A 22,415-nucleotide genomic window follows, 5' to 3' on the forward strand; every position below is an offset into this window, starting at 1 on the left:
GGAAATGACCGGCTATTGTGGAGCATTTGCTTAATTTTCATGCTGTCCATCTTGGGCCAGCACTTTTCCTTTTTGATTGCGGATTCCTCTTCTTGCATGCATTTTAGACGTAGGCCGAAGACCTATTTGTTCAGTGAATTTCTTGTTCAGTTTGATGTTTCGATTTTTTTTGTTGCCGATTGTATGTTTTGTAATTCGCCAGGGTTGTCCGGCTTCCTTGGCATTTATAAACTACATTGAATGATGAGATGTATAAATAAATTGTTGTGTTATTCTACAATGTCTGTTCTTACGAAAGGGTGCTGAAAAGTTCTCAGGGTTATTTTGCCACTGTAGCGGAAAAGAGTGTCATCTTATTTTGTTAAGTGCCAATTTGCAGGAAAAAAAAAAATTCTATGGTTTGACCTTGCTCCAGATCATTGATTGAACCATATCCATGCCATTCTCTTTCCTGGTTGGGCTGAGAACTTTTCAGCACCCCTATGTACCTGTGCGATCCACTCATGCTCTACAAACTGAATGCATTTCCACCACCTAAACATAGGTGGCTCCTTTGTTATTGTTGCTGTTGCTTTTTCTTTTGCTTAATAAAATAGATTTGAACATAAAAAAAAAAAAAAAATAAAACCATAATGGGGCTTTATAAACATATAGAAGGAATAGTCAAATGATTTTCATTGGGTTTTTTAAATTTATCACCAGAACTCTTTAGGCAATTAACAAGTCTTTTACTAAGGTGCGCTAACCAATTAGTCTATGGACGCATTAGCGTTTAGCGTGCGCTAATCAGTTAGTGCACCTTAGTAAGAGAGGGGGTAAGCTGCAATAAGCACTAATGCATTCTTACTGCAAGTAAAAAAAAGGCACTACCATGGGTGCGCTAAGGCAGCCCACAGTAGTTTTGGGATCGGCATTCACTTCCCAAACACTAAAAATCAGATTTGATTTTTTAGTGTGGGGGCATTTTTGAGGGTGGAGAGTAGGTGGGCCCTGCACTAATTTGGTAGACCCAGATTCTCTATAGGGCGCAGACATTAGCGGCTGCCTGAAAAGCATCCACCAATTGTGTGTCAATTATGTGACAGCATCCTATAGAGAATCGCGCCTCCGGAAAGATAGGCGCTAGAAATGTAGTTCAGGGTTTCCCAAGCCTACATTTCCAGCATCTATCTTTGCTGTGCATCGAACCTCCATAGGCACTTTAGGTCACCTAAAGCATTTATGCCATTACCACGCCCATAGTAGCATTCAGTGACCTAAAGCGCTTACGTAGGCACGATTCCAATGCTTATTATTTAGGCACCGGTAAGTGCTTTAATGGCGCAGTTTTTTGCTGTTTTAAATTATTTTTGTTACTTAGACACCGGCAGAGCGCCTACCTAGCAGACAGTTCTACAATTATGGGCCTGCTACTAAAAAATCTGCTGCTTGGGTTTTATTGTAGTATATTTCCCCTACAGATCCAGTTGATAATCTCATTTCTGATTCTGATCTTAATAAGCGCAGAGGTGTGTATCTCTTTAGCATCTGTGATAAATACTAGGGTATCATTCTATAGATTGTCATAATGCCTGCAAGGCATTGTTCATAACCAGTTTCCACCCTCTTTGTTGACCACTTCTGGCCTACTCCAAGCAGTGATCAAAGGAATGACATGGTATGGAGCAACCATATATGTCATAAAAATACCAAAATAATAAAGAAAGACACCAGTATGGTGTACAAAAAAAATAGTTTATTAAAGAAATCTGATATGGCCACAATTTGGTGACTGCCTGCATCAGGGCTACTATGTCTGAAGCTAGTTAAAAAAATGTTGAACCTTCAACTACATTTGTCTTAAAGAATTAAAAACAAAAAAACATCTGAGGTTCAACATTCAACTATCTTCATTTTCTTACTAATATTGGACATTGTACCCTGAAACGTGACCTTGTTGGGCTTACTTAATAAACGTTTTATTGTACACCTTACAGATGTCTTTTAGTCTTTTGATACTATTCCTGATCTCTCCATATCAGGTCATTCCTTTGATCACTGTCTGTGGATTTTGCATTTATTTGGGGATCCCATTCCAATGCCCTCTCCTCCTCATTCTCGTGTGTAAACTTGTGCATGCAAGTTATAGAATAGCATCGGTTGTGTAAGTAACGTCCTTTATTTATTAAATGCTAAATGGCACTAGCTACCAGTAATTGGCTATAATTGGAGTTAATTGATAACAGTTGTAATTCTAGAACCTTGGTGGGACATTTTCAAAAGTGTGTCCAAGTCTAACTTTCCGCGTTTACCGCTAGAAGTCCAAAGTCTGATACAGGTAAAGAGCTATTTTCGAATGTCCTGGACGTCCCAGATTTTTTTTTTCTGAAAATCACCTACGTGAACGTCTTGGCCAACAAGACATCTAACTTTAGGTGGCATTTTCGACCATAGATGCATCCAAGCTCCAAGTGTCCAAATGTAGACCGTTTGGATGTGGGAGGGGCCAACATTGCAATGGACTGGCCACACAGACATACCAACAGAGCAGTGGGGCACCTTAGAAAGCATTGCTGTGAACTTCACATAAAGAGTGCCAGATGTACATCACACCAAAACCCCCTTATAATTTAGGGTGAGTTCTCCAAAAATCCCCCCAAACCTACTATACACACCCTTCTCCCACCCCACTAGCCCTTATGGCTGCAGATGGCTTCTAAAGTATACGGAAACAGAGTAGAATGTTGGTGAGTTTTGGTAGCCTCACATTTTCCATCAAAAATGTAGTGGTTAGAGTGTCTTATGGGCCTGGGTCCTCCTCACTGTGGTTCACTAACCCATCAACCAGGCTACTTAAGTCACCTGTGTGATGCTACTATTATACAGACAGGTATGTACTCTTTAAATAGGATATTTTAGGGGTGGGAAATGATCTGTGAGCATTAGGGGAGTGTGAGAGGTTCATACCTTAAAGCATGCAGTAGTAATCTGGTCAGTTTGGGCACCTTTGGGACACTTATATGCATCTAAAACAGGTCTAACTCCAGGTATCTAAGTTCCATTTAGGACATCCTGGGAAAGCTTTAATTATCACTGCAGGATGTCCAGGTCTAAGCCCACCCGATGCCCGCCCATAATATGCCTTCCAACACACCCCTTTGCTCTTTGGACACCCTGTGGCTTAGAAGTCCTGCTGGATGTCCAGAAAGTTAGTTTCAAAAATTGGCACTTGGACGTCCCGGCTATTGGGATATCCAAGTACTGACTTAGATGAGTTTTTGAACATCTTGATGTTTTGATTATGAGCCCTTAGCAGAGAAATTATTTAGCATATAACTGGGACGGGATGGTTAGTGCCCAGCATTTATGTACTAAGGTTATAAGATATTAACAGTTGCATGCACAACTGCTAGGAAGTTCTTCTTTACCCAACGTGTGGTGGACACCTGGAATGCGCTTCCAGAGGACATAATAGGGCAGAGTACGGTAACGGGGTTTAAGAAAGGATTGGACAATTTCTTGCTGGAGAAGGGGATAGAGGGGTATAGATAGAGGATTACCGTATTTTCACGCATATAACGCGCGCGTTATACGCGTTTTTACCTACCGCGCATACCCCTCGCGCGTTATATGCGTGAGCGCGGTATACAAAAGTTTTAAAACATAGTTCCCACCCCGCCCGACGCCCGATTCACCCCCCCAGCAGGACCACTCGCACCCCCACCCCGAACGACCACTCGCACGCGCTCCCACCCGCACCCGCATCCACGATCGGAGCAAGAGGGAGCCCAAGCCCTCTTGCCCGGCCGACTCCCCGACGTCCGATACAGCCCCCCCCCCGGCAGGACCACTCGCACCCCCACCCCGAACGACCGCTCGCACGCGCTCCCACCCGCACCCGCATCCACGATCGGAGCAAGAGGGAGCCCAAGCCCTCTTGCCCGGCCGACTCCCCAACGTCCGATACATCCCCCCCCCCGGCAGGACCACTCGCACCCCCACCCCGAACGACCGCTCGCACGCGCTCCCCACCCGCACCCGCATCCACGATCGGAGCAAGAGGGAGCCCAAGCCCTCTTGCCCGGCCGACTCCCCGACGTCCGATACATCCCCCCCCCCGGCAGGACCACTCGCACCCCTACCCCGAAGGACCGCCGACTTCCCGACAATATCGGGCCAGAAGGGAGCCCAAACCCTCCTGGCCAGGGCGACCCCCTAACCCCACCCCGCACTACATTACGGGCAGGAGGGATCCCAGGCCCTCCTGCCCTCGACGCAAACCCCCCTCCCCCCCAACGACCGTCCCCCCCAAGAACCTCCGACCGCCCCCCAGCCGACCCGCGATCCCCCTGGCGACCCCCACGACCCCCCCACCCCCCTTCCCCGTACCTTTGGTAGTTGGCCGGACAGACAGGAGCCAAACCCGCCTGTCCGGCAGGCAGCCAACGAAGGAATGAGGCCGGATTGGCCCATCCATCCTAAAGCTCCGCCTACTGGTGGGGCCTAAGGCGCGTGGGCCAATCAGAATAGGCCCTGGAGCCTTAGGTCCCACCTGGGGGCGCGGCCTGAGGCACATGGGCCCAACCCGACCATGTGCCTCAGGCCGCGCCCCCAGGTGGGACCTAAGGCTCCAGGGCCTATTCTGATTGGCCCACGCGCCTTAGGCCCCACCAGTAGGCGGAGCTTTAGGATGGATGGGCCAATCCGGCCTCATTCCTTCGTTGGCTGCCTGCCGGACAGGCGGGTTTGGCTCCCGTCTGTCCGGCCAACTACCAAAGGTACGGGGAAGGGGGGTGGGGGGGTCGTGGGGGTCGCCAGGGGGGTCGCGGGTCGGCTGGGGGGGCGGTCGGAGGTTCTTGGGGGGGGGCGGTCGTTGGGGGGGAGGGGGGTTTGCGTCGAGGGCAGGAGGGCCTGGGATCCCTCCTGCCCGTAATGTAGTGCGGGGTGGGGTTAGGGGGTCGCCGTGGCCAGGAGGGTTTGGGCTCCCTTCTGGCCCAACTACCAAAGGTACGGGGAAGGGGGGTGGGGGGGTCGTGAGGGTCGCCAGGGTGGTCGCGGGTCGGCTGGGGGGGCGGTCGTTGGGGGGAGGGGGGTTTGCGTCAAGGGCAGGAGGGCCTGGGATCCCTCCTGCCCGTAATGTAGTGCGGGGTGGGGTTAGGGGGTCGCCGTGGCCAGGAGGATTTGGGCTCCCTCCTGGCCCGATATTGTTGGGGAATCGGCGGTCCTTCGGGGGGAGGGATGTATCGGACGTCGGGGGGGGGGGCATCAGGCTTTCAGGATGGGGACAGACCTTCAAGGGGGGACAGTGCACGGAAGTCAGGGGGGGTGAACGGAGAGTCGGGACAGCGCACGGAAAGTCAGGGCGGGCGAAAGGAGCGTCGGGCAGCATGCGCGGTATACCAAAGTTTTTGTACATATCAGCGTGATTTCTGCGCGCTATACCCGTGTGCGCGTTTTATACGGGTGCGCGTTATTTGCGTGAAAATACGGTACTACACAGGTCCAGGACTTGTTGGGCCGCTGCGAGAGCGGACTGCTGGGCACGATGGACCTCAGGTCTGACCCAGCAGAGGCATTGCTTATGTTCTTATGTTTATACCAGTCATTGAAATGGTGTAAGCAGTCACGGCTAAATGTTGGCTCATAATGCTAGAATTCTTGAATGGTAATTATGCATGCAACTGGCAATATAGAATTTGCACTTAGCACACAACATCCTAGTACCTAAATTAGGCAACCTGTGTTGAGTAACACTCCACCCCATCAAGGGAAATGCTATGAAAGAGAATAGGAACCTACTTTAATTTATAAAATATTACATTAACAGTGAAAATATGTGCATTTAATTTAGGCATGATCACTTATACCAACCATAGAGCTAGAATAAATGTTCATGCTTAGAATGCTGATAATGTGTGTAAATTATAGCATTTTATAATTCATGAGCATAATTTTATGCCTCACCCATGATCTAATACAACCAAACTGGAGATTCTATCTCCTCAATGTAGAAATAATCTTTGTTCCACCCATGATCTACCCAGACCCCCACATTCATGTTTACACATACTTTCACACTATGTGCTATCACATATAGGCACCATGATACATAATGCAATGACATGGCATATATTGTTGACATGTCCCATGCCAGTCAAAATGACAGATAATCCCTAGTAATTAGAGCAAGTCCATCATACAGCAGGATACAATCAGGACTGAATATCCTTGTTCTACAAATATTGAGTCATCCTTTTACCCTAATTGAAAAGGTGCTTATGGGTGCTATAGGTGTTCAAACAACTCTATTTTTGCTAAAAATGATTACAAAAAAAAAAAAAAAAATCAAACATTGAAGTTGTGTTCTTCCTTATGTACTAAACTTTTTCTTCTTTGGTAACTTCAACAGGAACTTGATACAACAAACTGAAGTGCGAAGATTTTCTTTTTTTGGTAAATTTTTATCTTTCATATATTTAAGAAAAGTAATTTTATAGAAGTTTGGTACCTAAAGCACCAATGTAAATTAAAGGGGCCATTAAGCACTTACCCCCAAACTCTATACGTGATGTTATGAGTTGCATGCATAAAATCGGGCTCATGTTCAATTTGTGCATGCAATTTAATTGGATAATAATCCAGTTAGCACCAATAATTGGGATCTTAGCAAGCAATTATTGGTGTTAATTAGAATTAGTTGACATTTATGCACATATATTTAGAGGTGAAATCCGTACTTAAATTTTGTGCAGTTCCATAAAGGGGTTGTAGCCATAGGAGGGTCATGAGGAACTTTCCTGCAATTTATACATGCAAATATAGAATAAGGGGGAATCACGCTGAACTTTGGCATGAAAATTTACACCATTTTTCAGTTGGTGTAAATGCTCATGCCTAAAGTTAGTCCTGGGTCATGGCATAAGTGCCATTCTATAAACACTACCTAATTTTGAGTGCCATTTATAGAATAGCACTATTCTTTCGGTATTGATTTTTTTAGGTGTCATTAAAGAATATAGGGCTAGATTCACTAAGCAAACCGATCGGTTTGCGCTCACTTTCTGACTCCGGCTCGATTCACTAACCTTCCTCCAGACCCCATCCGCACCCTATCTGATCTGCTCATGCAAATGAGCAAAAAGGCATGTAAATTTCTTAACGTGTCGATTCATGAAACCATTTTGTCCAAACCGACTGGCCTTTCCTGTCCAAAAAGTTACGACTGCTGAGAACCAGTCGTTTACAGCCTCGCCGACTATTTCTGCCTAGCAACTGACGCGTGCATGTTAAGAACCCCATCAAAAATATATATCTTCCGCTCAAAAAATCATAAATATATAAAAACCTTTAAATATATGTAAACCATCATGTACATAAGCATTAGAAATAATTTTTATTTCTTTTTTTGGAATGCGCATAGCGAGTGCGGGAGTGAATCTCGGATTTGTAATACGCATTGTGAGAAAATTGCGGATTAACCCCGTGCTCTCCTTCCTCATTGTACATTTCAAATATCAATGGCAAATAACAAAAAAAATAAAAAATCCAAAATCAAATAAAACTCTGACGCTAAAAATTTTCAAAACGCTACGATCACAGCTTATACAGCTTGCAACAGTACTTCAGAAAAATAACGGTTGTAAGAATACTTCCTTATATTGACTATTTTACGACAACAATGCTTTGCGGTAGGCACATTCGGAGCCCGCTAATGACATCCGCGATTAAACCACGCCCCATTTCTACGCAGTGAAGTCCTAAAGAACTAGCACATGCGTTATGAGCTTCAAAACCAACAAGGATACATACACACGTGCATCGATCGATGTTTCAGCGCTAATAGCGGCGTGTTTACGATTGGATCATTTGCATGGACGAGCTTTACTGAATCGATCGCCTACAGTGACTCGGTAACGGATAGGAAGCGAAATGGATAGATTTCAGGATCTTAGTGAATCCTGCCCTTAGTCCTTAGTGTATAAATTGCCATGAGCTGTTAGGGGGAAATTCTACAAATGACACCTAATTTAATTATGAAATACCATTTAAAACATCAAAAAATATGAAAGTTAAAGCACCTACCAGCACCTAAAAAATCAGTGCCTGAATCACGCCTCTGTAGGTGCTTTAGGCTTCCTAATGACACTGTGGGCGTGGCTAATGCTGAAAGTGGCATTAGATGGCCTAAAGCGCCTATGTAGGTGTGATTCACAACAAAGATAGGCATCAGAAATGTAGGCCTGGAAAACCCTGGCCTACATTTCCGCCACCTTTCTTTCCCAGAGGCATGCTTCTGTATACGGCACCATTGCATGATTGACACATGATCCAATATTGGTGCTGTGTAGAGAAACTGGGCCTTAGAACTTTCAGTTACTTCACTGGCTTGACACTTAGCTCATGCTAATTCAGACACTAAGGAGGTAATTCTAAAAAGTGGGTGCCCAAATATGGGTGACAAGAACCCATATAAATGAGTAGAATATCAGTATATGCATACAAATGTTTGTACATGTTGCCTAAATGTTAAAACCAATTTATAGAATTATCTCCTTAGGCCATCTTTTACTAAGCCATGGTAGAGGTTTGTACCGCAGTCCGGGCCGCTAAATACTCCAATGCTGCTCCGAATCTCATAGGAATTCTATAAGCGTCAGAGCATTTAGTACTCCAGGCCACGGTAAAAACATCTACCATGGCTTAGTAAAATCTGGCGTAAATTAGTGTGAGATATGTTTCAAGCCAGGGAGGTAACTGGAAGTTCTCCCACACACTAACAGTTCTCATTAATACATGCACTGGGGGCCTGATTCTGTATAGTGCAGGCAAAGTTGTATGTGGAAATCTATGTAAATTGCTGATTTGCACAAGCAACTTAATTGTTTAACCAGTCAATCAGTGCTAATAATTGCCAATTAACACATCATAATTGGTACTAATTGGCTCTAATTAACATTTACATGCACCACATTACAGAATACGCATAGAAATAAGCATATTCTATAAAGCAGTGTGTGTAAATTCTAGTTCAAGGATTTAAAAAGGGGGCATGACCAGGGGAGAAGCATAGATAGGTCATGGGCATTCCTAAAAGTTAGTTGCACTGTAATAGAATGCATCCAATCAGTGCACAACTCAGGTGCAGATATTTAGGCCTGTTATTCATTTGCCTATATGGGTGCACCCACTAGCATAGTAAGGGAGGTGTTGGGTTGTGGGGGTGGCAGTCTATCCCGGGCATGGTCTTTGTAAAGATTTTAAAGGGCTGACACTCCCCCCCCTGCCGCACGCGCGTCCCATTCCCTTCCCTTGTACCTCTTAAATTTTTCCTGCAGGACAAGCATTACAAACTTGCTGCCTGAGTCGGTGTGGACTCTCTCTGATGTCACTTCCGGGCCCCGGGCCTAGGAAGTGACATCAGAGGGATAGCCTACACAATGCGGGCAGCAAGTTTGTAATGCTGCTCTCACCTGGAAAATTGAAAAGGTACAGGGGAAGGGAATGGGTGCACACATAGCAGGAGGGTTGGGGAATGAGCGGGTGTTGGAGAAGAGGACGGGGAGGTGCGCTACCACCCCAGGTACCACTTAACCTCGCTATGCCACTGGGTGTACCTAAATGTAAGTCACATGGGCAGGCACTACACAAGATTCTATAGACCGTGCTTATTTTATAGAATCCAGCTAAGCGTCATTCATTTTGGCGCCAAATTTTTAGGCGGCATATGGTATATAGAATGTCATCTTAAATGCTTAATGTCCCCATTAATTTGCTTTGATGTTATAGGTACTAAACTTCTACAAAATGAATTTTCTTAAATATTGAAAAGATGAAAAAAAAAAAAATCTCCACACTCCTTGAGTTTGTTGTATCAGGTTCCTAATGAAAAATTACCCCCCCCCCCAAAAAAAATAAAAAAATAAAAACTTGAGCACCTAAAGAAAAACAAAGTTTCAACAAATTTTTGTTAAATCTATTAGCAATAAAAGTGACCCATTGAGCGAAAAGGTACCAAATGTGGGCTTACAAATGAAAGAGATAAAAGATATAAAAGTTTGGATGGGCAACTTTCATTTGTTTTACATGTTCTGCATCCCAAAAAAACCTGCAGGTACCTCAAGTGGGGTATGTCATTTCTGGTATGTCATTATGTAATTAACTTTTTGCTGATAAATATTGCTCTTTTTTTAAAAAGATCCAACTAGTCCATACCTATCTAAGGCTGACATTTTACAGGATTATTCAATTGATATCTCTCTATCTTGTGGCTTATATAGGTCACATGCCCTACTTGCGGTACCTCTTTGCTTAGCAGGTCACAAGCAGATTTGTTTTTAAGTCTGCAACACAAAGAGGGTGAAAGGGAGACTCAGGTTTTGTAGGTCTGGCATATTCATTCTAACCTACTGTATGATGGACTTGTTCTAATTACAAGGAATGGATTGTTTGGGGTGTTTTTTTTTTTTGCAACAAAATGGGAAATATCAACAACATACCCCACATCATTGTATATCATTAATAAACAAAGGCCCTCTTTTACTAAGCCGCAGTAGATGTTTCCACCACGGCCCGGGGTGCTAAATGCTCTGATGTTCAAAGGAATTCTATGAGTGTTGGAGCATTTAGCACGCCAAGCCGCGGTAGAAACCTCTCCCACGGGTTAGTAAAAAGTGTGACGGGGCAGTGGGGGGGAGAGGAACCAGGCAGAAAAAATATATTTTATTTCTTTTTTTCATATACTGATAATAGCGTCTACAAATAAGCACACCATCTGCAAAGAATGTATACTCTTTGCAAAGATTGTGTGTTCTTTCAAAAGAGCATGCACTGTTAATGACATTGCTCCTGAAACGACAAAATGGCCAATCACCCCCCCCCCCCCAAATAAAATGAGAATTCCCATAAATGACACAGGAAACAATACAAAACGAAAAATTTCTGAGTGACCATCCCACTAATTACCTTCATAAAAATAGGACTCCATGCTCATCCATGTAGAAGGATAACACCAGAATTATCTGCCTGTCCTACAAAAATATAGATCCCCTGCCTAGAACTGGTGAAATGAAAGGGGAATAGGAGAAAGAAGTGGGCTGAACCACATGCCCACAGATTATGTTGCAGGCAAGTAAAAGTGTTTTATTTCTCCTAGAGAATGCTCTGTACCTTTAATTCTCTATTTATTGCTACCTTTCACTTGGTTGTCTCTAACAAACTTTTTCTGATCCTACATCTGTGTTTTCTCAGAAGCTAGGGTATTCTCATGTTTCTGTACCAAATAATACTGAAACTGGAAAAAAAAAACAAAAACAAAACACCACAGTCAGCTAAATAACCTAATGCCTTTTACAACTGTGAAGCCTAAAAGTCTACTGATACAGCAAGTAAACGTATTCCATAGATTTACAGCATGAACTGTACTCAGATTTCTAGGGTGATTTACTGTGGCATGTGCAAAAGGATATTGAGACCTGGATGGATACATCAAGAAGTATCAATGATTGTTACCTGAAGAGGTGTTACAAGAAATTTCATCTGCTGCAACGAAGACGAATTGATTTCTGCAAGAGAAGATAAAATTCACAATACTGCTTGCTGACTGGGAAATGTGCTAGCTGCCGTTAGAGCAGATGCTCATAGATGCGGGTAGGAGAAAGGTGCTTCATTTTTAATGAATGGACCAAGAACACGTGGTGACGCATTTCAGAACCGTAGAGTTATCATAAGGAACGGAAGGGCAAACATGCTGGGATCTGCTCCAATGGAAAAAAAAAAAAAAAAGAAACATTCAAATATGGACCATGGACAATGCTTGCAACAGAAGCGTTACATGACCATTGCATATATGTCATGCTAAGAAGATAGCTCTGTGATGAATGGACAAAATGGATTTGGATTTACTGTCTCTTTGAATGCAACAGGACATTGTGTTCTGCCTATAAACTACAATTCTGATGACAATTGTGACATCTCTGTTCACTTTTTAGATTTTGCCTGTATACCACATTTTTTTTTCCTTTGTATTTTCTTTATGAGACATTAAATCCAAGTTTATTTTGCCCATATAATGTCATCACCTGCAAAAAATTTAAACTATTGGCGGGGACTAAAAGTACCATATCGTGCAACTGCAACCTATCATGAATAATTCCATATTTTGCATTAGGAATATACATATAAATACAATATACTGAATAAAATGATGCAGCTGTTTTTAAATTTCTAACATAATGCCGATGATGTCTTTTGAAAGTTTAGAAAATTTTTAAAAATTGTAGTGTTATGTTCACTGGTATTAGAATGGCTAAATATGTTTTTAGTAATGTAGAAATATTTGTAATAGTGAGAGACACTCTTGATATAATATTTTGCTTGCAAAGCTATAATTTGTAAAGCATTATATTTAAATAAAAAGTACTTAAAACAAGAAAAGAAAGGCACAAATGTCAAATCTATTTACAGAAAAGGCTACATATTTCATGCCATGCTATAAATCCTCAACAACTAAGGCTACAGCAGTAACTTTCCTAACTAGAAAGCAGATATCCAGCACCTATATAGTATAACATATTGGTTCTAATATTGGATGACCTTCAACCACTAATCATTTCAGGATGTCCACAATGAATATGCAAGAAATTTGAGGGGGTGCTAAAAAGTTATTAGCCCAACCAAGAAGAGAATGACGTGGATATGGTTCAATCAATGATCTGAAACAATGTCAAAAACATAGAATTTTGTTTCTACAAATTGGCACTTAACCAAATAAGATAACACTCTTTTCAGCTACAGTGGCAAAATAACGTTTAAAGTGATGCAAATGAATGTCTGGCATCAACTCTATTTACAGTGTTTACCGTAATTACAACATATTGTTTAGGAGGTCTGTATGCCTATTATTATATCATGTTTCTGTATTTAATCTTCATAGGAATCGTAAGTCCTTTGTTAAAGAACATTTATATTTGATTAAGTACATCCAGAAGGACAGCTCAACTAAGGCCCTCTTTTACTAAGGTGCGCTACATGTTTTAGCACGCGTTTAGCGCACTCTAAATCAATGTATGCGCTAACCACTAACACATAGAATAACATGCACATGTTAGCGTTTTAGCGTGTGATTAGCGCGCACTAATATTTAACGCCCGCTAAAAAGCATAGCACACCTTGGGGCTCCTTTTATGAAGGTGCGCTAAGCGTTTGAGCGCACACACCGGATTAGCACACGCTATAGCGCGCGCTAGCTGAAAATCTACTGCCTGCTTATAAGGAGGCGGTAGCGGCTAGCGCGTGGGGCAATTTAGCGTGCGCTATTCTGCATGTTAAGGCCCTAACGCACCTTCATAAAAGGAGCCCTTAGTAAAAAAGGGGGCAAGTTTGACTACTTTCCTTACTAGAATCTGTCTTACTCCACTGTGCACTATAATAGTATCCCAGAAGTTCTTACACCACAAAACAATGTCCTTTAAAAACAAAGGAACATAAGAATAGGCTTACTAGGTCAGATCAGAGATCCATCTAGCCCAGCGGTCTCAAACACGTGGCCCGCAGGCCGCATGCGGCTCTCCAGGTGCTATTTTGCGGCCCGCGGTCTGGACGCAATCAAAACAGCATTTCTCTTCCCCCTTCCCTTCCTTTTGGAGCAGCAGCGTGTCTGGCTGTTCAAAGCCGCGGGTTTTCGGCTCCTCGCGCTATCCACTCCTGCATCGGAAGCCTCTCTGACTTCACAACATCAGAGAGGCTTCAGACGCAGGCGCGGATCTCGCGAGAAACTGCCACCCGCAGCTTTGAAAGGAACGATCGACTGAGCCGGCCAGACACGTAGCTGCTCCAAAAGGAAGAGACCAGAAGGGGAGGGGAAAGAGAAATGCTTCTGCTGCATAGGAAAGGGGGACCCTAGGGAAATGCTGCTGCTGCTGCTGCTGCTGTACAGGGAAAGGGAGAGGGAGGGAAAATGGGAAGAGAAATGCTTCTGCTGCACAGGAAAGGGGGAAGGGAAATGCTGCTTCTGTTGCTGCTGCACCCAATTGGGGAAAGAGAGGGAAGGAAGGAGAAGGAAGACAAGGGAGAGGAGAGGAACAAGAGAAGCTAAGTTCATGGGAGGGAGGGAAGGAAAGGAGATATCTGACCATGGAGGGGGAGGGAGAGATGGAAGGCCATGGGGGAAGGGAAGGAGACAGATGCCAGACCAGGGGAAAGGAAGGAAGGAGGTAGGGAGAAAAAGGAAGGAAAGAGATGCCAGACCATGGAAATAGGACGGAAGAAGAGAGAAATAGGAAGGGAAGGTAAGACATGGAAACGTAGATTTTGAAAAGAAAGCAGAAAAATTGAACATTAAGTTAATGCCAAAGATGGATGCAAGGCAGAAAGTGAAGACGGAGAGAAAAACAGTCAAAGGATAAGAAGGCCCTGGAAACATAGTTGAAAGCACAGAAAAATAAAGTCACCAGACAACAAAGGTAGGGAAAATGATTTTATTTTCAATATAGTGATTGAAATGTGTCAGTTTTGAGAAAGAAAATATATTAAACTTTAAATGTGAGGGCTGCAGAAAAAATAGAGTACTTGGAGGGCCGCAGAAAAAATAGTTAATGTCTTATTAAAGAAATGACAATTTTGCATAAGGTAAAACTCTTTATAGTTTATATATCTTTCCTTTTAACTGTTAAAGGAAAGTTTTATAAACTATAAAGAGTTTTACCTCATGCAAAATTGTCATTTCTTTAATAAGGCATTAACTATTTTTTCTGCGGCCCTCCAAGTACCTACAAATCCAAAATGTGGCCCCACAAAGTGTTTGAATTTGAGACCACTGATCTAGCCCAATAACCAATCCTCAAAGTGGCCAATCCAGGTCACTAGTACCTGGCAAAAACCCAAACAGTAGCAACATTCCAAGCTACCAATCCAGGGCAAGCAGTGGCTTCCCCTGTTCTTTCTCAATAACAGACTATGGACTTTTCTTCCAGGAACTTGTCCAAATCTTTCTTAAAGCCAGCTATGCTATCTGCTCTTACTACAATCTCTGGCAATGTGTTCCAGAGCTTAACTATTCTCTGAGTGAAACAAATATTTCCACCTATTGGTTTTAAAAGTATTTCCCTGTAACTTCATTGAATGTCCCCTAGTCTTTGTAATTTTTGATGGAGTGAAAAATTGATTCAACTAAAATATCCAATGCATGTTTTCTGTAGCGCTCTGCTATTAATCTCTCTCTAGTAAGTAGGATATCAGAGCAGTGTCAGAGCATTTAGCATCCCGGCTACAGTAGAATCCTCTACTGCATCTTAGTAAAAGAGGGCCTATAATTTTAATCATAATGTCCTAAATTCAAACTGTAATATGGCTATGCAAAAAAAAAACCAAAAAACATTCCTAGTTGGAGTAGCTACTTTGGAGTTAGTGAACACAGTTGTAAAATGATATTTCTGTGCAATTTATTTGTTGTAATATTATGATTATTCTGTTATGATTTTGTCTTTTGTTGTATCATATTGTTCTATGCTTTGAGTAATTTTATTACTATTTGTGTAATCGAGTTTTACTAAAGAAATGCACCCAGTAACGTGGTACTTGTACATATGTGTATATGTCCATATGCTGAGGTATTTGCAGTAAATAATGTTTCTATTTTTAAAAAATCTAGAAAATATGTTATCATTTATGGAAATACTATTCATCATATAGGAAATACTATTTATGGAAATACTATTCACCATCCTATGCTATGAGAGGGCATAGAAACATAGAAAATGATGGCAAAAAAGGGCTATATCCCATCAAGTCTGCCCACCTAGTGACCCACCCTCAGACTTTATCCCGCTAGAGATCCCACATGCATATCCCATTTCTTTTTAAAATCTAACACGCTGCTGGTGTTGATCACCTGCAGTGGAAGTCCATTCCAATGATCGACCACCCTTTCGGTGAAGAAATACTTCCTGGCATCGCCATGAAATTGCCCGCCTTTGATTTTCAGCGGATGACCTCTTGTGGTCGAAGGTCCTTTAAGAAAGAAGAAACCGTCTTCCACCTCAATGCGGCCCGTGATATATTTAAAAGTCTCAATCATGTCTCCCCTCTCTCTACGTTCCTCGAGCGAGTATAGCTGCAATTTATTCAGTCTTTCCTCATATGGGAGGTTCTTGAGTCCTAAGACCATCCTGGTGGCCATTCGTTGAACCGACTCAATTCTCCGTACATCTTTTTGATAATGTGGTCTCCAGAATTGAACACAATATTCCAGATGAGGTCTCACCATGGATCTGTATAAAGGCATTATGACTTCGGGGCTCCGGCTGATGAAACCTCTACGGATGCATCCTACCATTTGTCTAGCCTTGGATGCAGCTTTCTCCACCTGATTGGCAGTTTTCATGTCTTCACTAATGATCACTTCCAAATCACGTTCTGCCCTAGTTCTAGCTAAGGTCTCACCATTTAGAGTGTATGTTCTGCACGGGTTTCTGCTGCCAAGGTGCATGACCTTACATTTTTTAGCATTGAAGCCTAGCTGCCAAGTTGAGGACCAATGTTCCAATAAGAGCAGGTCCTGCTCCATACTGTCGGGCGAAGCGCTGTTACCTATTATGTTGCATAGTTTGCCGTCGTCGGCGAATAATGTTATTTTCCCTTGAAGCCCCTGAGTCAGGTCTCTTATGTATATGTTGAAAAGGATGAAGTTAAGAGGTGATAGGCTCCAGAGTAATCTGAGGAAATACTTTTTTATGGAAAGGGTGGTAGATGCATGGAACAGTCTCCCAGAAGAGGTGGTGGAAACAGAGACTGTGTCTGAATTCAAGAGGGCCTGGGATAGGCACGTGGGATCTCTTGGATGGGCAGACTAGATGGGCCATTTGGCCTTTATCTGCTGTCATGTTTCTATGTTTCTATTATATATATCTAAACTGCAATGCGTATTGAAGATTTATAATATGAAACCTAACTGGTACATCTAGGATGTTAGGTTTTTTTCTGCTGTATCAGATTTATTACATATGGGATGATTCCTCCCATTATTATTTATGAATATTTTAAGTGTATTTATTTGTTTTTATACTTCAGCTTAACATATGGTGCCTTATTTAGAGGATCTAGAATTGACAGTGGATTTTCTGGAATCCACTGCTTATTTCTGCTACTGCTCTGTTTCAGTTGGGTTCTATCGATTTCCCTAATCTGTTACTCATGGTTGTTGATGTGTTATGATGGGCAGGAATGGTGCTTAGATGGCTATTCCAAAAGTTTGGAAGCAAAGCCAGTGCTAGGCAAACTTTTATGATCTGTGTAATGAGGATGAGAAACATAGATCAAAATGGGCTGGGGTGAGCTTTGATGGCAACTCCAGTAATTGGAAAATAAGGCCATTCTCGGGCAGACTTCTATGATCTGTTCTGAAAATGGCCAACACAGGTCAGGGCCAAGTATACATATTTTATATCACATTTATATCATATGCTATGAGTGTGGAGGATGTGTATATCTATAGGAGAGGGAAGATGTCTTAAAATTGAAACTGCATAATAACATGCTGTTACTGAGCAATATGATTGGATTATTGGTTTAATCATTCTTGATAATGACTGTGACTGTGTTGAGGCCGTAATATTTAAAACCATCCTTGAGAGTATCGATATGGGATTGAGGTATACTTTGATATAGAACCACCTATATGTGATAGGCATAACGACAAAATTGCCAACTACCCTGGTTGTGGTACCAATGTTCAGTCATGAAGGAGTGTAAACTGCACAGAGTGCTGAGTTGTGCTCCGACCCCCATTTGGGGCAGATTGGATGGTTCATACAGGTCTTTATCTACCATCATTCACCGTGTTACTATGAATAAACATTAAGCAGCTGTCTTATGAAATTTTGCACAGTGGTTTTTACTTTTTGCAATTATTTGTGTCACAGCATACCGTGCTACTTATGTATGATGGTTCTACCTCACCAATGGTGGGAAATTCTCATGCACATGATGCAAAATGCCAGTTGAAACTGCATGCAGAAAAAAATACACTGGTTAAAAACCATATACTACAGAATTTCAAATATAAATTCTTTCTCACTACTTCTGCGTAGCCAGTTTAATCACAGAACTGCACTATCTATGGTCCTTAAATTATCTGGGAGGCCTTTAACTAATGTGCACTGAAATTTGGACTCAACCTGCAAAAACTTCAAGTGGGAGCAATAAAACCTCCTATTTAGGAGGCACTAAGTCAGGGGTGGACAAGCACAGTCCTCGAAGACCACAACCCAGTCATGTTTTCAAGATTTTTACAATGAATATGCATGAGATCGACTTGTATACAGTGGAAGCAGTACATGCAAATCAATCTCATGCATATTCATTGTTGAAATCTTGAAAATCTAACTGGGTTGTGGCCCTTAAGGGCCATGGTTGCCTACCACCATGTTAACTCTGCGATATCCAGTTAATGTGCACTCACAACACTCCCCCACTAAAAATATATATTTTTTAAATAGGTAATGTGTGATTTGCAAGATAAACAGGTAAAATACCACAAAATGTTTTAATACATTTTGCAGTAAGTATTTTCTCACCCCTAAGCTGCCTAGTTGTTGAGTCTGCTTATTTATCTTGTACCATTATGCTTAGATATTTTGTTAAAGCTTTTGAAAAAAAAATAGCATCTCACTTAAATGTTTACTTCTAATTTGGAGGTGTGCATCTATTATAGCAACCCCCCTCCCCCCGCTTAAAATAAATCTAAAACTTTAAGTCACTCTTTAGATGTATTTATGGTCATCATACTTTATTAGGGTGACACAGGACTATAATGATATCAAGCACAGCAGTCATTTAATTTTTTGAGATTGAGAACAAATAAGTGGGATGCAATGTCCAATGTTTTCAACATTTACTTTAATTAGTTACACAGACATAAAAGATTTACTGGCGCTAGCCAAATTATTGTAAATAATTTTGATAGAATGGCTGCTGCAACAGACTTGTTGATTCAACTGGTCTTCTCTCTCTTCAAAAAGTGTATCTACTAGCAGATGTGATTTTCTACGGGTGAAACCTTCCAGTTGCTTGCACACATCTACTTTATGACTTACAAGTCATATTTAGAGAATGTCATAGCAAAAGGCCATATCTTAACCTTTTAATTGAAGAACAGAGAAAATGGCTTGCTAAGTTCAACATATGTTCTCTTTCCTCATGAAATTAATGATCAGCCAAAGTCTCAATATCATGAAAAAAAGAGAATAAATACCAAAATTGACTATCTGATTACACAGTGTAGAAATGTTGATTCCTTAAAATAAGATCACAAGCTACATTGTACTATAGAGAATAAATCAGATAGAATCTCTTAGTCATACAGTAGACTCGTGCACGCAACCTGAAAGGACTCACTTTTCTATTTGTTACTTATTTTGTAGTATACAGGTTTTTTCAGTGTCCTAGATATTGATAAATGTTTACAGGAGAGCTACAATAGATACACTCACATGGTTCTATGAGTGTCCCCTTGGGCATTCGTAGGGTGAGAGAACAGCAATGTGAAGTTGAGTGGTTTTGAGACCCTAAGATTAAAAAAAAAAAAAAAAAAAAAAGTACTATTACAACAACCCTAAACACAACTGAAAATATATAAATATTTTAAATTTTCAAGAATAAGATTCAGAAATACTGTTTATGAAATTATTTTATGCCGCATATATTTATATTGTAGGTGTGCCAAATATCGCTCTTCAGAATTCTATAAGAGGTACACTCAGCAGTACCTGAATCTATTAAAGATCATTAAAGGATAACTGACGTATATGTATGTTTCCAGCTGTGATAAATAACTGTGATAATCATATTTTATAACCTCCTTGGGGGAGTATGTGGCATTGTGGTTAAAGTTACTGCCCCGTAGCTGCTCTCTCTGACCCTGGGCAAGTCATGTAATCCCCCCATTGCCCCAGGTACATTAGATAGATTGTGAGCCCACCAGGACAGACAGGGAAAAATGCTTGAGTAGCTGAATAAATTCATGTAAACCGTTCTGAGCTCCCCTGGGAGAACAGTATAGAAAATTGAATGAATAAATAAATAGTGTGAAAAGCTTCAGTCTTTGATAACCAGAGTTGGTATTGTGACATCATAAAGCCTCAGTCCACCAGTGCCTAAGAGCCAACCTCATCAGTGATGTCACAATGGCTTGATTGTCTTATACTTGATTCACTTTTACTACATTTTGATTTGTAGAGTGGCGCAGTGGTTAAAGCTACAACCTCAGTACCCTGGGGTTGTGGGTTCAAATCCACACAAGTATATTATGTATTTCATATACCACCCATTGGCACAGCCATCTGAGCGGTTCACAATTGGTTCACAATCTACTCAGGTACTCTAGGTATTTTTCCTATCTGTCACGACAGTCTTGCAATCTATTTACTCCCAAATTCTATAAATGGTGTTTAAAGTTAGGTAGGTAAATGCACACCTAGTTATAGAATAAGGTCAATTATGTGTATAATGTACCCCCCCCCTCTTTTCACAAAGTCACATTAGCAGCTGCCGCTACGTTAACTGTTCCAAAGCCCATAGAGATTTAAAGGGCTTTGGGGCTTTTGCTGCACAGCTTTGGAAAAGGAGGGAATAATTATCTAATTGGCAAATCAATAGCCAATCAGGGACTTCCTTAGGCTACTTCCTAAGGAAGTCCCTGATTGGCTCAGGCACCTCAGGCACTTCCCAAGGGAGGAGCCAGAGGCGCCTGAGCCAATCAGGGCCTTAGGCCCCTCCCCGTGCATCACATGATGCACCAGGGCAGGGCCTAAGTCCTCAGATGTGTTGCTGGAGTTATAGGAGCAGGAGGAACTGATCACCCCTCCTGCTCCCTTACAGGTGGGGAGGGGAGGGGAATGGGAATTGGCGTCTAGTGGAAGGAGGGAGTTGGCATACCTCCTGCTGTTTGTTTTTTTGGTGGAAGTGGGAATCTTTACTGTCCAAGCGGCAGCTGCGGCGACGGCCAGCATTGGCAAGGGGGGCTTTTTGTTGTTGTTTGGAGAGGGAGGGGGAGGAGGCACTTGGTCAGGGGGGGCTTTTTTTTTTTAATCGAGCTTATATTTTGTGTGCAATACACGGTGCCATTAAAAAATAAATTTTAAAAAAACAGGCAGCCCTGTCGGTAACACAGTTACCGACAGGTCTGAAGCAGTTGGGTTTGCCAATAGTATAACCCGATTCAAAATAGTCAAGCAATTGTTAGTGAATCAATTATTTGGCTATTTTGCATGGGGTTTTACTAATTTGCATGGGAGGATCGGTTCGGGCAGGATTTTGATCGGGCAGCAATTTTAGTGAATCGAGTCAGGGTCAGGGAACGATTGCAAAACCAATAAAACTGATTTTACGATTGTCATTACAGGATTGATAGGTTTAATGTGACACACTAGTTGGTGCTGATTATTTTTTTTTAAGCAACATACATAAAAATGGGGATAAGTCTGCAACAAGTAGAGCCACCGTGGCACAATCATCATATTATATAAAAAGACGCGGCCCGCAAGGGAAACCGGCAGAGACTCTCGACAGAAGACCGAAGCATAGGTCGGACATTAATCTCATAAAGGCGCGTCAAGGTGGAGGGAATAAGAACCCCCAAGTATTTCACCTGAGCCGAAGCCTCCTTCAGAGGAAAGTCCGACCACAGGTGAGAGATACGCAGATGAAGAGGGAGCGCTTCCGATTTAGATACATTGAGTTTGAGGCCCGAGAGCTCCCCAAACTGCCGAAACAACTCCAGCAACAAAGAAAGGTGCGAGACACACGGGTCTGGGTTTGGGGGGGTATCTTTGGGGGAGTGGGGGGTTGGGGGTTTAGGATGTGTGTGGGGGGGAGGGATATTCTGGTAAAACCATGTATTGGGCACTCTAGCATTTTTGCCTGGGCGCTCTCCTGTTGTATTGTTTCTGAGTTCCCTGGTTGCCTTGTTTTAGCACTTCAATGGGAGCTGCGGCTGTATGTTTCTTTTTCTTGTTCTGTACGTTGCTGAATTTGCTCAATAAAGAAATATTATAAATAAAAAAAAAAAATGGGGATAAGTGTCCATCTTCTCTCGTGTGCAACTGCAAAGGACGTGTTAATGTAGGAGGAGCATGGATGTGTCAGGTCATTCTGACTATTCCTGCGCACACTTTATAGAATAGTTGCACTTACGTACTTAAATACTGCTTCTAGGTACCACCATTTATGCCAACCATAGACATGGCACAAGTGGTCGTGCTAAAAGTTTGATGCATAGCTAAAGATTTGCACTAGTATTCTATAACAGATTTGGCTTGTAACCCTGCCGTTATAGAATACAAGCTCAGTGCCCTGATTTTGGTACCTATATATTAACGCCATTTACAGAATTCCCCCCTTATTGTCTGTTTTATTTGACATCACGTCCAAAAATTACACAGTAA

At 42.2% G+C, this 22,415-nt stretch overlaps 1 protein-coding gene across 27 annotated transcripts in view; it reads right to left on the bottom strand.

Annotated features, from left to right (window-relative positions):
- RBFOX1 (RNA binding fox-1 homolog 1) overlaps positions 1-22,415 on the bottom strand; it is a 520,491-nt gene that overhangs the window by 65,807 nt on the left and 432,269 nt on the right. For 21 of the 27 annotated variants that reach the window (XM_033914610.1, XM_033914628.1, XM_033914624.1 and 18 more), the window contains 2 exons: positions 19,464-19,538; positions 11,488-11,540 (listed from right to left, as the gene is read on the bottom strand). The exons of 3 other annotated variants lie outside the window; for them this stretch is intronic. In XM_033914610.1, coding sequence (XP_033770501.1) covers positions 11,488-11,540; positions 19,464-19,538 — 128 coding nt within the window. Of the gene's footprint in view, positions 1-11,487; positions 11,541-17,899; positions 17,979-19,463; positions 19,539-22,415 lie in introns of all 27 variants that reach the window. 3 more of the 27 variants (XM_033914623.1, XM_033914616.1, XR_004536479.1) reach the window with 2 other exon arrangements.

The sequence above is a fragment of the Geotrypetes seraphini genome, chromosome 11 (assembly GCF_902459505.1).
Source record: "Geotrypetes seraphini chromosome 11, aGeoSer1.1, whole genome shotgun sequence".
Lineage (NCBI taxonomy): Eukaryota > Metazoa > Chordata > Amphibia > Gymnophiona > Dermophiidae > Geotrypetes > Geotrypetes seraphini.